Raw genomic sequence first — 15,121 nt, 5'->3', positions numbered from 1 at the left:
TGTGGAAGATGTGTGTACTTTTGCACTATCTTAAAAATGGATTTTGTGAAGAAGGCAATAGCATATGAAAATTAAAAGAGAACACACATAACATAGTTAAACAGCTCATCTTAACAGTTTTCATCTAATTAACTTGAGGGTCTGCTGTGTTCAGGACATTGCACTAGACGTCCTGCACACAGAACTTTAACTTATGGCCATTAATAAGGACATGGGTAGGAAATGGGTAATGCGGGGAAAGCCCTCAGGAGTCCAAACAAGACATAAGTCACCTTCAAGGTCCTATCACCATGATATGTCTGTTCTGGGCAATGTTATGTGTTCAGTGCTGGGACTTTGGTCACCCCTGTTAGGGGACGACTAATTAAAGTGGTGAGAAAACTCATTGCCTTTCAGGACCCTTCTGTAAGTTTTCTTGACAAATCTACAGTCTTTGTGGGGTAAAAAATCCTTTTGTTTTTGGTAGAAGACTCAGAGGACAGTTACCTAGTCCTGATCTTTAACTGGCTTGGCTTTTGTTGGTGCCATTTGTCACCTTTAACTCATTGGTCTTCTTTCTGCCATGGGCTGGAGTCCAGGAGTAGGGCTTTGTGGTAAAAAGTTGGAGCAGCTGATACTGGAAAATCCAGCCTTCTATGATCTTTCCTGGCTTTGATAGGTTCAGACACCATTAATTTTTTTCAAGAGGAGACATGGATTTATCGCAGAAGAAAACCTGAAAACTCTAAAGAATATTTTCTTCCAAAGAAAGTATTGTCAGTGTTTATATCTATACTTGTTTTCAAAATGTTGATGACTATGTCCATTGAAGAATACTATATTAACTTTTACCCTCTAAGTACATCAAAATGCTAAATTTGGTGAGGGAAATTTCCTGGCAGTTGTGTATTATTTTTTTTTTTTTGTCTACGTATGTGAACATTAAAAGCCTATTGAAGTTGACAAAATCGGTACTTTAATTAGAATAACTAATTGAACCACAAAGAATAGACAGAGCAATATTTTCTTCACTTATTTTTACATTTGTGTCAATTTCATTTTCACAATATTGACAAAATAGTATAGTAAAACAATCTTAGAAATTTTAGTAAATTGAAATTCTGAATGACAAAAAGCATATACGAAATGGAATTTCTACTACACCTCACAGAACAATGTTCCCAGACAGTTTAGTGCATGTTAATTCTTTGACAGTGTGACTAGAAGTTTCTGTAGTTTTCAGCTGGGAGCCCGGCACACAGAGACCTTTCCCACAGTCCCCATTGGGGTTTATGGCGTCACTTCTGAGCTCTCTCTTCCTGCTACCCCGTTTCTCTTTCACTTATTTGCAGACAAGGGGCAATTTCCACAAACTCAAAGCATTTTCCTTGTGCCTACCCTCTGTTTCTTGGTGTTTAGGAAATTTCTGGAATTCTTTCCGTATCTGTCAGTGTAACTCCATCTGAGAACACAGTTTTTTGAAGCACAGACACAGAGTTGTTGAGGACCTTGAGCTGCTGATGCCGAGAGTGACTTCTCGCTTTGTCTCGTGTCCAGTGGCTTTGAGGTCAAGTGATGCGCTGGACGTGACCCTGGTGTGCCGTGGATCAGCAGGGTGGGGCCGAGAGACTGACGCTGCGTTTCTGTTGTGTTCTTGCTGCTGGGATGGGGGTCTCAGGAGTCCCGTGTTCCTGGAGCTAGTCCCAGGAGAAAGCATCACTGTGCTCTCTGAGGAGACTGTGACTGCAAAATACACGTGCTGTTACCTTCAGCTTAATTCAAGGGCTTTCTTCTTTAATTTTTAGATTTATTCAGACTACTTTCAATGACCTAAAAATACACAACGTAAAAAGACCCTTTCTCATATTTTCAGTTAAAAAGGAATCTCAGGACTCTTTACACATGTTCTCTCAATATGCACATTGAAAAGATATTTTTCTTGGTGTCCCCACCAAGATGATTTTTCATAAAAATGAAACTGTATTGTTGTGCAGCTTGCTGACTTTGCCCCTTATCATGGGCATCTTCTGACATCCTTGGTCTTTTTCATGGCTGCATGATATGTTACCATGGTGCTGTGTGCTGGTGTGTTTAGCCCTTCCCTGGCGGAGGGACAGTGAGGTCTTGGGATTCGTCTGCTCACACATCATCCTACATGAACCCCACGGAGTGGATGCTTTTGTCCTGGGTCATGTGGGCTTAGTTTCTCTGCCCTACGGCAGGCAGCAAGCATAGGTGTTTTCCCTGGTTTTTTGTTGATTCAGGGATCATTCCGAAGATTGGCATTTGGTCTTGGATAGCCTGAGCTCAGATGAAAAGCACTAGTTTGGTTGTGTGGGGTTTTAGGGTAATGGCATTTTTTTATAAGTTTCTCATTTCTACCTGCTGGAAATTTGATGCACCATCTAGCATGATGGATTTTGGCGCTCAGCCTTAGATACTTTTATGTGGCAGAATTCTTGGTTCCATGGCTATGAGAAAGGTCTGATTTTTAAACCTGGTGTGTTTTCCTCCCTATTGGTTATTCTTAAAGTGAACATCTTTGAGAGAGTATTTTGAAAATATATTTTTTTTGTGTGTGTGATTATGGCAATTTGTCTCTTTATGATTTTCTATCCAGGTGCATTGAAGTTTCACTTGTGACTTTGACCAATGGCATAATTAACCCTAGTCATAGAAAGATAAATATGAACATCCCGGGTTAGCGTTCCCCTGGGGTGGGCTGGCATTCATTAAGGTACTCAGCAGATTTTGTTTTCTTCAGTCACTATTTGCCCTAACCCTAACCCCAGCTTATCTTTGTCACAGCTTTTGGCCGTGTCTTGGAGATTAACATCTGCTGCCTGAAATTGCTTCATACTTTTAAAATTCTAAACTATAATTACCTTGAATGGATGAAATATTTCATCTTAATGTCTATTTTTGTTTGGGAGATTTTATATTCCTGAAACGTTAACAGATTTTAAGAAAGGTAATATCAATTTATTAGAAATTTAGAGACAGAATTACCACTTCTCTTTGGTAATATGGTAATTGGTCAACATTTCTCAAGCAATGACTTGCTGTTGATTTTAATAGTTTTTACCTGCCAACACAGCTGGAATCCTATCATGTCACAGCTGTGCTTTTCAATTTAATGTTATGCTGAGTATACGGTGCACAGTGTGGAGGAGGGCACGAAACACTGTTAGATGCGTCCTGACCGCCTCTGATGCTTGGACGTGAGAATGCGGCGTGTCACCAGCCAGCTTCCCGTGTGGGCTGAGAGGACTTTGTGTTTTACTCTTGTAGTGATTCCTACTGCTGGGTTTCTAGGAGCTTGAGCTTTTCCTTTGCTGTACAGTTTTCATGTGCTGTTTTGTGTTTTCCTTTTCCACAAAACGATTATTTCCTAAGACCATTGTTATTTATATGCAAAAATGCCCCCAAATGAACACAAACAGTTTGGCTCTTAAAGTAATATGAAGAAAAATATTGATATTGCGATATTAAATGTAAAATATTAACTCAGTCTATAACACAAAGATATCTTATAATAATGAGTGTGTATTTAAAATTACATAGATGGAATCACAGATCTCATTTTTCTTTTCTACAGGGATTATAAACTATACTACAAAAAATTGTTTCAAGTACAAAAATAAGTTGACTGGTCTCTTAAAAGGGAATTGTAATTTACTTGGTGTAGAATTGAATTACTGATTTGTATACCGCTTGTTGAATTGAAATATTTTTATGACTGAATTAAAGCGGCCATCATGTGCTTGAAATACATTTCCTGTCCAACACCAGGCTTTGCTTCTCTCTTTCAGTCTGTGATCAAAACAGGACGTCTGCTCATCAGTCACGAGGCTCCTTTGACGGGAGGCTTTGCCTCGGAGATCAGCTCCACAGTTCAGGTAGAGTGACCGCGAGCGCCGGCTCTAACGCTGTGCTATCGCTCCTGCCTCCCCCGGAAGAACATAAATTACTCCTCACGGTGTATGCAAGCACGCGCTTTCTGGAAATGTACAATTCCATTCTGATTCAGCCGCTCTGTTCTTTAGTTAATGGTGTAATTACATCTTCTAAAAAAGAGATCTTAAAATAATGAAAGCTGAAAAATCCTTTAGGGGAAGAAAAAAGTTTGAACCGAGTTTAATAAGCTAACATGGGTTATATCTGCTAGGTTAACAGGAAAAGAAAAATCTTTTTAAGTTTGAATCTGACAGCACTCTTACTATAATTTATGGTGGTTATGGAATTGGTTGATTATGAAATTCATCTTAGATTTTCACAGCCTATCCCTTCTAAAAATGCCTCTCTCAAAATTCACTAATTAAAATTCAATAAATGATTAAAAATAATTTATTAGTTTAATAATAAAGTTAGGTTATGCTATAGAAGTGCTTTAGAAGTGTTTTAAAAACTGATTTTTAAAATGTTCATTTAAGCTGCTGCATATCAGGAAAAAATATTATACACTTGTTTCTGGAAGAAATTTACTTAAACCTTTTATTCACTTTTATATGATAGCTATGCATAAGATATTTAAAGCCTTTTTTCCCTCTGATTTTTAAATTGAAGTTATTTTAAATGTAAGGTATGTGCGTTTTTAAGTTAGAGTATCTTTGCAGTTTGCAAACATTACTGGTGTTGAAATGCTTTAGTTGTTAAGACATATATGCGTAGAGAATTTGCTTACTAACTTGACTTAAAGTTATGATATGTAAGTAGTGATAAGTTTATGTTTTTAAACTTTTAGTGAGTAAAGAGTTACTTTTACCAGTAAAATATCTTTAAATGCTAGCTGACAAAATTATAAATATTTTAAAAATATGTAAAGCAGATTTAAACAAAAGTTTTAAAAACTAGATCAAAATAATCCACATTTACATTCAAAAACAAATTTATTTTTTATGTTATATAGTCAGTGACAAAATCAAGAAAAGCAAATATTTGAGTTTAGTAGATTTGTTGGTTTCCTAGTTATTGTATAAATTAAACTTTGAAACACACTATCATATAACATAAGCACCCACTGTTTGTTGTGCTTTTATTCATGGAGTAGCATGATATGCTACATTGTGAAAAAAATGGGGGTGCAAGAATAAATCACTGTAATACCAAGAGCTTGCTTCAAGCCAGAGGCAAAATGGGAACAAGAAACTGTATTTCGACTCCTACTGTACGTGTACTCTACCAAACCATTTGAAATGATAGTGTGAGGATTTGCTGAAAGCAACTTTGACAGGCCTGTTAGATGTTGCCCACCTACTGCTGTGATAATCACCTCAAATCTTCATTTGTGCATAATTGTAAAAGGAGAACAAGCAGAACTTAGATAACACAACTCCTCTTGCAAAGTTTTCTTCCTCTGAGTGTGCTTTCAAAATTTGATCTCTGTAAATCATTGGGAGACTATAATAGAATCTAATATTTTTCAGACTGGAAAGGAATTAGCAAGATGATCTAATCTAGCGTCTCCTGGTCTTGAATAATACTTGGATTTATGTTAATGGAAAAATGTCTTTCAGGCCCCAAGAATATATTAGTGAATCACAGTTTGAGAAACACTATTAGGAATTAAACATACATACTATAACTAGCTAGCACCAAAAATCATTAACATATTAGATGCTGAACTTATGTGGTAGTTGTTAGTAGTAAAAATTGTCAGTGAGACTATCAGAATATAATTGTATCTGTATCATAATATGAAGGTACCAAAACAAAGCAGAATAGCTGATGATACTCAGGACTGTGTTCATAGATGATCAGGTGTCTGCAGTCTGTACCTTGAGAAATGTTGATCTAAACCAACTGTATTCCTTTTACAGATGAATATTTGTCATCCAGAGTACTTGTGCCTCATGAGGTTTTTAAAGACTGTAGGATATCTGGGACTAGGGCAGGGGTCTCAGATAAATGCTAAGTGTGTACATATGTATTCTCCCCCACCCCAAGAGAAAAATGGAAGTTTTGGAGTCACTATAAAATGTTCTCTGTTTTCCATGGTAAATTTACTCAGTCAGCTAACCACAAAAATGACTTAAGGCAATACTGTAATTTTAATTTTGTAGGGAGGGTCTGTGTTTTACATTTTGGGTAATTTGAATTCAGATTTATTAATATGAGGATGAATTTGAAAGTGTACACCATTGCTTTTGCCTAATTTAGATTTTATTTACACAAATATGAAGTGTAGAAATTCAATTTTAACAAATTTAATGAGCATGGTATGCTCAGTGTTTGGTGTCTGTGGCTTTATCTGTTGATAAGGGAGGTTAAAAAAAGAAAGCTAGAAAGAAAGCTAGACACTGGGAAATTTCCTTTTCTTTTCCAGCAGTCATGTTTGCATATAATTTAGAGTAATCTAAATAGTAGAATGTAGTGCTCAGAAATTACTTTATGCACATATCCCCCTATCTACAGTGTTCTACAGGGAGCATCTCTGTGATGGCCTCGTGCCCTGTTATAAGGGGAACCTGCATCCTGTCACCGGTGCCTGGGGTGGTTTAAACTGAAGTTACCTAGGAGTGAGGTGCAGTTCCTCTTACTACTTGGAATGATTCATATTTCTGTATTTTTTTTTGTTGTTGTTTGTTTGTACTTTGTAAGGTTAAAACAGATAAAACGGGGTTAAGGTATTGAAAGCCAGCTTTCTAGGACGGCAGGCAAAATCTTACATGGATGACTTTTTCTTGTCGTCTTGGAAAAGAAGTTTGAAATTATGGATGAGAATGGTCTACAAATTTGAGTACTGTTGATTAAAGTAGTGGGTTATTGTTGTTTCTACCAATGCAAATTTTATGTGACTGTGAGAACAAAAATTGCTCCACAGGCAATATTTTGTGGAGGATAGGTAGCAATTTTTAAAAGCTCAAGGTTAATCCTACAAAATTGTTCTTAAAAGAATATTTTAAGAGAACAATTATTAACAATAAAATTGCTGTTTTTAAAACCTGAGAACACCTAAAGATCTGAAATCCTCTGGTTTACTTAAATTTTAAATACTTACCTATAATAAAAATTAAAAAGTATTGAAGAGAACACAGCACTGTGGAGAATATTCTTTCAAGCTTACAATTGGTGTTTTTAGATAGGAAAATTGTATCTTGCTGCGTAAAATTAAGCATCCGATAAAGGAACATTTATTATAAGATAGATTATTGATGTTACTATTAAAAGATTATTTTTAATATGCTGATAAAATATGAAAGGAATGAATGCAGATTGTCATAATTTATTGACATATCTCTTTAATTTATGACATACGGCTCTTCCATCATACAGGGAATTTGCTGTACGGAATTGAAGCTTGCTCATGCCTGCAGCTTCTTCTTCGTAAAGCCATTTATTATTTAAAAAAAAATTTATTGCTAACACCCTTAGTTTGAAATAATGTTAAACTCACAAAAGTGAGTAGACTACTTCATATTGATTAGACATACTTTTTTTTAACTTGTATGTATTAAAAGGGTTTTTATAAAATTTTTACATAGATGAATGCTTGCCAAAAAAAAAAAAAACCCACCAAAATAGTGCCTCTAATTTATGAAGTGCTTTACATTCCTGTTGGGTTTAATTTGGAGGTCAACTGGGAGGCAGGGCAAGTTGAGGCTCGGTGGACTTGGCCCTGCTCTGGGGAAGACCTCTCTGTGGGACGTCCGAAGCTCCACTGTCTCTCCCTATCTAGTTTACATTCCCATCTGTTCTCACTTTGCAGAAAGGGAACTTTTTCCTGCTTTTATTTGACACATACTGCAGCTTAAGGTCCTGGTTTTAGGGAGTCATGCTTCTACACCCCGATTTGTGGAAAAGTGCAAAGACTATAGAGTGCACATAATTCATTCACTTTTTATTGTATAATTTGTAGCACAGATTTATTTATTGTGTAGTTTGAGCAAAGATTTAACTGTTTCAGAAAATTATGTGAATTAATTTTATGTGGTGTTTGTATTCAGTTTATGTAGCTATGGCTTTTCAAAACAAAGTCTTTAGTGTACAAAAATTTGTTAACCACATCCATTTTCATATTCCTTCACATGAGTTTGTATTTTATGTTCTAGAATGCAGTGTTAAACATAGGCATTATTTATTTCAGTAGTAAAACCAAATAATTTGTGATATTTTAGCATTGTTTTTTAGAAACCAACCTTTATTATTAATTTGTAACACATTCTTGTAATGATGAAATAAATTCTGAATCTGATAGAATTATGTGATAATAACACCCCCTCCCCAACCCAGTCTGGATATAGTGCTTAATAAGAGTGCCAAAAAATTTAGGGATGTGGTTGGCTTAAAGGTTTGAGTATTTTTTTTTTTTAAACACATGGAAGCAATAACTGCGAAGGAGTCCAGTTGGAGAGGGTGGTAAGTTTCCGTACCATTGTTACATCCTTTCTGTGCGGTCTCTTTTTCTAAGAATTGGAACTCAGAAATTGTGTGCACTGACATATATTTATAAGATTATCAGATTCTAATAGTTTGAAAGGATTTTTATAGACCCTACATGAATCATTTTGTAAAAGAAAAGTTTTATAATTTTCACGTACTTGTAAAAGAATTTTGCTTTTCTCGGGGTTTCATGTTAGAAGGTTTATGCCAAAGGGACTTTTTTTTCTTATAAACTTCTTATTAATGCTAAATATATAAGCACACCATTTAAAGACTTCAGTTTGAAGAATTGGGGATACAGTCTTGACTTTTTACCATTGTGGAAAATATTTAATTAAAATTGCCATGCCGATAAATTGAGTCATCAGAGAAAATCGTCAGAGTAGTGATTTGATGAATATTTTACTGCAATTTTGTACTGTCAATTTAAAAAACATCATCAGCGATGCAAAACATTTTCCAATGACAGCAATAGACAGAACACTGAGAAGTATACTTTATACTAAGAGAGGGAGCCAGAGCGCCAGGGAGCAGTTAACACAGGTGGCCTTGTAAACAATGCAGGTTTGCCCTGAAGCCTGCTGAGTATTCTGTAAGTGGCTCCTGTGACCACAGATTCTTCCTGTTCAGATGAGCCCCTGTGGATCCTCCTCTTTGTCCTCACACACCTGGTCTCTTTCCACGTCAGCGTGGGTGTGGCAAACTCTCACCGGGACCCCTGTCTTCGTGTCCCCTCTTCTTTCCTAGGCAGTCTCAACCATGTGCTTGGTTCCTCTTGAAAATTTTAAATTAGAAACTTTCAAGATTTAATCTGCTGTTGGGGGGTTAGACTCAAAATTCCAACTTCATGTTACTTTTGGTAGTGATGAAAGTTGCAGATGATGAAGTGGTTTATGTGGAAGGATGTGAACAAGAGATGGTAAGAAAGGTAAGTTTGTGCACTTGGACATTTGCCAGTTATGGAAATCAGCTTGACTTAACATGAGCTCTGTTTCTGCTCACCTCTTTCTGGATCTGCTTTGTCTGCTGCCTCTCACCTCTCATCACATTACCATTCTTTATTTTCTTAAATACACATCAAACTTTGTTCATTGCCCACTTGAAAACCTCCTGTGGACTTTCCTTGGCTAAAGCAGTAAGATCCTTAGGCTGCTGCACCTGGCCCCCATAATCAGTATTTTTATCCATACCTTTTCTGTGTCTGGATACAGAAATACTTAACCCTGTGTTATAGTTGCCTACTGTATTCAGTTAAGTAACATGCTGTACAAATTTGTAGCACAGACGCACTCGGCTACAAACCTATACCATGCAGCCTAGGTGTGTGGGACGTCATATCACACAGGTGTGTGTAAGGACACTGAGAGGCTCACACAGTGATGACATCACCTAATGGCACTTCTCAGAGTATATCCCTGTTAGATTTCTTACTGTAGCTGAGTAAAGTAGGGGAGAGGATCTGTCTTTTAAACTAAGGACATTTGAAGACTTGAAGATTTGGGTCTTCTAAACCATGGAGTGGAGGGGGAAGGGTAAGGTGAATTTTGGAGAGGGAGAGAGAATCTGAAAGTAAGACCTGCTGATTGACTAGAGCGGAGTGGGGCAAGGGCTGAAGTGGCTGATGGAGAGGCAGGCAGAGGGCAGCACTCAGATGTTGCTGGGCTTTAGCTTGGTGATGTTCAAACAGAGGTGACGTTTCACTGAGATAGGGGCTGTCATTGCAAAACACCTCTAAGCACCGTGTGTGGAAGATGACAGGTGCATTTGGACTTGTAGAACTTAAGAAAGGGATGAACATATGTCTCTGAAGCTCAGGAGAGGATCTAAGGCATAGGGATGAGAGAGGGATTCAGCATCTTATGGTGGCGGCTAAGACCATGGATCACATTGGTTAAAAGAGAGTCTTAGAAAGGGGGAGTTTGTGAAGAAGCGGCTCCTGAGTACACCAACATTTAAGAGAAATTGTGGAAGAAGAGCTGTGAAAGAGGGTGAGGTGGCGTTGCTGGAGAGAAGGAAGGGGCAGGAGAGACCCTTACAGAGGACAGATGGGGATGAGTCTGGCTGTGGTCTACATGACTAGTGGTTTAAATCCTTCCCGGGATTAGGCTGTGGCAGCTAGAAGACATTGGTGGCTGATGCAAATGTGGGAGTGGCCGGGATGGAAGCCAGATTGTGTTTGGGCTGGTAAGTGAATGGGTGGTGAAGACTCCAAATGATGAGTGTAGACAACTCTCTGAAGAAACGTGACTTTTAAGGGAAGGAGGAATAGTTAGAAGTAGGCTTGGTTTCCTCCGCTTCCTCCATGGCCTCTGTTTAGCAGCCATGTTTTAAACACCTCCCAAATCTACCTTCTTTCTATTCCCCTAATAAACTCTAAATTAACATAACCCCCCCCACAAAACCTAAAAGAAAAATGTAGAAAATAACTGATAATAAGATGGATAAGAAATTTGTAAGCACAAAATCAAAAAGCAACAGGCTCAATAATATTGCTGCAGATTAATATATTTACATAAGATGAATTTTTTTATGACAAGAACAAACACAATTAAAAAGATAATGACTGGGACAGTGTTGGAGGGTGTGTGCTCTGATGAGCATCCTGCATGTCAGTGTTAATCAGTAGGACCTTAAAGGTCAGAGGCAGGAAAAAACATGCCAGTTGTGTGTAAGAGTGCGAATTTTAACAGTGAAATAGCAATATTATTTGTTACCTAGAAGGGTAGCGCCTCTTAGAAGCTGAGTTGGTGAAGGGCAAGTATAGAAATTGATTCATCCTTCTGGGAAGTTAGTTGGGGAATGTGCCTGTCCTCATACTCGGGAATTCTTAAGACTCCTTCCTCGGGAACCACACAGAAATATGTGTGTTCTCAGAGCAGTTTATTCGATAGAAGAATGTTGGAAATTATACTAATGACATCAGGAATATATTTGAATAGGTTATGGTTTATGTATTTGATGAATGTTATGGATTTATTAAAATCGGTAAAATTTCCAACATTTTAATGTTTATATGCGTGTAATATTAAATGAAAGCTCATTATATAAACATATTGGCATTTTACTTGCCCAATTTTGTGAAAAAACAACTTTGTATATACATATATTTAGGCATAGGGAAGGAAATTTGCAAATTTACTGGTTTTATTTTCTTCATTTTGAATGCACATGTATATATCACTTTTGTAATAATGAAAAGCTTTATTGTGATTAGATGTCTCTTCCACGTGGCAAGGTTATGCTTCTAAATCTGCCCAGTTATTTTCAGTGAGAAAGCCCATTTTGCTCACAAAATTGATTAAAATGATTTTACTTTTCACGTTATTTTGACATGGTTCCTTAATCGTGTACATTTGAATGTTGGGAATTACCATTCATTATATTGGTGGTGCCTTACTCAGAATTGTGATGTGGGTGGAAGTCAGTGGAACCCCACTGATAGATTTGGGCTGTCTTACCTGTGGCTGGCAGATTTTGACTCATTGCTCTCGGTATAAAAATGAGAGTAGCACTGTATTGGGGTCTTCAGATTGTTTAATGTTTCTGTATTAAGTGGTCAGTGATACTGTGATGCTAACATTGGATTCACTGCTTATTTTTCATCTTTTTTTTTGGGGGGGGGGTGTTAGCTTTATGATGAATTGCCATCATCAGTCTTGTTGAAATTTCTTTGGATGAGAGCCAGTCAGAAACAAGATCATCCAGGTGTCACCTCTCTGGATCACGATAAGCACCCCCATTGCTCTCATGCAATCCTTACCATTTGTCTAGTCAGCAGCGGTCCCCCGGTGCACTCATAGCAACTGTGCCTGCCCATCCCTCTTAAGGCTGACTCTGACCAGCCAGTTGGATGGGAAAATTAACTGCTGGAATGCTTGAAAGGAAATGTGTTCAGCTAACTGAAAGGTTATGTTATAAAGGTGGGCCCTTGCTCATAAGTTGAAAGAATGAATTAGATATTTTTTTTTTTTTTTAAAGTGGATTATCTTTTAAATCACCTCAGAAAGGCATTCCCTGATGCCTCACCTGCAGTAGCCCCTCACCCTGAAAGTCCTCCCCTGTCAGGTCCCTCTGACTCCCTGTCTCCCCAGCCCGTGGACTGTGGGCAGGTGCCTGACTTAGTGTTTGGTGTCTTTCTCAGAGTAGAAGGCAAACTTCCTGAGGGTGAGTTCTCCTGCAGCCCGGCGTCTAGAACCATGCCTGGCATTAAGAAGGAACGCTAAATAAGTGAATTGTTTACCTGCAGATGGAATTGTTGTTAGCAGTCTCTTTGACAGAGAATGGTATTTTTGTTGGGTTATCTTGTCCATATAAGTTCCTAGCGACAGAAGTGACCAGATTGAATAGTTTGCTTTTATATACCACTGTTCCAAATTGTTGATCCCCCAAATGATGTCATTTTTGTTCGTTGCATTAACTTCAGAAATGGGCCCTGGTATGTGCTGCTGCTCACCTTTCCCTTTAGAGTTTGCAACAAAGTGGTGTTGCTTTTGAATAAATTGGGGATACCGTTTCCTCATGATTCTTTAGTGAGTTTAAGGAAGATATGTATGTTTCTACATTTACCAACAAGATTTCATAGGCTGAATAGACTAATTAGCAAAATAGATTCTCTGTAAGAGAGCATTACTTTCTTTAAAAAGTTAGTGATTTCTATGATTTGTGGTACCTTGAAGTAGTTTTTTATAGCTACAGAGTTGGAGTTTCTGTTTAATGAATGAACCTTGAAAACCTGGTTGTGCCCTCAAAGAAATTGTAGTTGCTTTAATATTTAAATAAGGTGTTTTCCTTATCAGTAAGAAGTAATTTCTTATATTTCCAGTTATACATATGTGTGTATTGCTCTCTCTCTCTCTCTTTTTTATTTTCTTTTTGAGACATAGTCCCACTTTGTCACCCTCGGTAGCCCAGCTGTGTTTAGACAAAGGTCTTGCTCTAGCTCAGGCTGGTCTCGAACTCCTGAGCTCAGGCAAACTACCAGCCTCGGCCTCCCGGAGTGCTGGGATTAGAGGTGTGAGCCACTGTGCCCAGCCTTTCAAGTTATATATTTTTAAAGTATATAACCTTGTCTTTATTTTAAACTATAATAAGATTGTTTAAAATTTTATAAATGGGGAGATAGCAGAGGATATGTCCATGACAAGGCCAGTCCGCTTGGCTGCCTTGTGCAGCATTTTAGGCAAACGCAAAGACACATAAAATTTGCCAAGAAATGTCATCCCTGTTCTGTCAGCAGTAACAGGCTGGGGCTGCCTGCTAAAGACAAAATTAAATTTTTCTGAGCGAGTTTGTCACGCCCTTGGCAATGAAATGGGTGCTGTTGATAGCCCATTTTATTTTTGTAATTTAGTGGAATTGAATCTGTAGATCAAATTAGTTTACATTTTATTTTAAGGGCCATCGTTTATTTTTGTGAATGAGTTCACAGCTCACCAAAACATGGCTGAGTTTAAAGTAGACATTAAATTAGAAATTAACTATTGTTAATGAATTTTCTGCTCAATTTGAATCTAAACGTTTATGAAAATTAAGGCAAGTCACAATCAGCACTTATTGCAAAAAAAAAAAGTGGTTGAAAATAAAACACATAAGCAGAAGTCACCTACTTTATAATTGTTTTGATTTTTCAGATGTATCAATATTAATGTTCAAGATGTCATTTTAATTTTTAGAAATGTCACAAAATTTATGCTTGATTGGAGAAGTGTTGAGTGTTCATTTTCTTTCAATTTAAGTTAAAGAACTTTATTTTTATTTCCTGATCCATTTGAAGAAATGCATTTTTCTATTTTAATGCTTAGAAGATCAGATTATAACATTTATTGTTTGAGATAGTTTTTTATTTCAGATGGCACAAAGAATCTATATATTTTTATAGATTTAGCTGAAATTATTATTAGCTAATTATTAGCTAAAAATGTATAATTATTGAGTATTCTTTAAAGGGAATCTAAATATTTGTTTTTAAAAGTACCTTAAGGTGACTATATCAAACACAATTACTATTTTACTATTCCTTAAAGGTTTCCTGATGATTTCCTGTCTTTTCATAGGATTCGTTTGTTTTCTTAATTGCAATGTTTCTGCATTTCTTTTCTGGATTGATTTTAAATTCCCAGCTTCAAAGAGTAATAAAATGCTTACCAGGCCTGCGTTGTTGAGTACTTTTAGAACCAGCCAGATGGCATTTCGATTTTCCTTGAGGTGGCTTGTATTTTTAAGTGTTCTAGCACCATTTTTCTCTTTGTTCTGCTAGTTTTATTTTAATACCAATGGTTAACTCTATGTTTGCAGTAAAGAAATTGGAACTTAGTCTTTCCTTTCTAGCTCATTACTGATGAGTCTCCTGCGTCTGCCCTGACATGAAGTTTGTGCTTCATTTTTAACCGTGAACTCTGCTGGGCATAGATTTCTACATAAGTGTGTAGCAGACCAATTTGAACATATTTTGTGAATAATATTCCAAAATCACATAATCCTGTATTTTATTAAAACCAGCTTTCCTGTGGCAGTTCCAGAAACATAGTTCAGGTACTTTAAAATAACAAAGCAGTAGTCTTCTGACGTGACGGAATGTCTAATTATGTATGGAGCTATCAATTTACCCAGTAAATTAAATGCAGGATCCATTTTAATAAAACTCATGTACTTTACAAAATAGGACCACGACTAGCCTTTATTTGTATTGAGTCTGGATTAACTAACCTATATGTGTATATTTGTATTGAGTCTGGATTAACTAACCTGTATGTGTATATTT

General features: G+C 36.9%; 1 protein-coding gene across 2 annotated transcripts in view; it reads left to right on the top strand.

The window, feature by feature from the left end:
• The window catches only part of BCKDHB (branched chain keto acid dehydrogenase E1 subunit beta), a 201,083-nt gene that overhangs the window by 145,655 nt on the left and 40,307 nt on the right, over positions 1 to 15,121 (top strand). Inside the window, exon 8 of one of the 2 annotated variants that reach the window (XM_023517275.1) lies at positions 3,792 to 3,878. The exons of the other annotated variant lie outside the window; for it this stretch is intronic. Within the exon in view, the coding sequence (XP_023373043.1) occupies positions 3,792 to 3,878 (87 nt within the window). The remainder of the gene's footprint in view (positions 1 to 3,791; positions 3,879 to 15,121) is intronic. 2 annotated transcript variants of the gene reach the window in all.

Source organism: Otolemur garnettii, unplaced genomic scaffold, assembly GCF_000181295.1.
Source record: "Otolemur garnettii isolate 467f Iridium unplaced genomic scaffold, OtoGar3 scaffold00107, whole genome shotgun sequence".
Taxonomy (NCBI): domain Eukaryota; kingdom Metazoa; phylum Chordata; class Mammalia; order Primates; family Galagidae; genus Otolemur; species Otolemur garnettii.
Note: the sequence above shows the minus strand (reverse complement) of the source record. Positions and strands in the feature narration are given on the sequence as shown.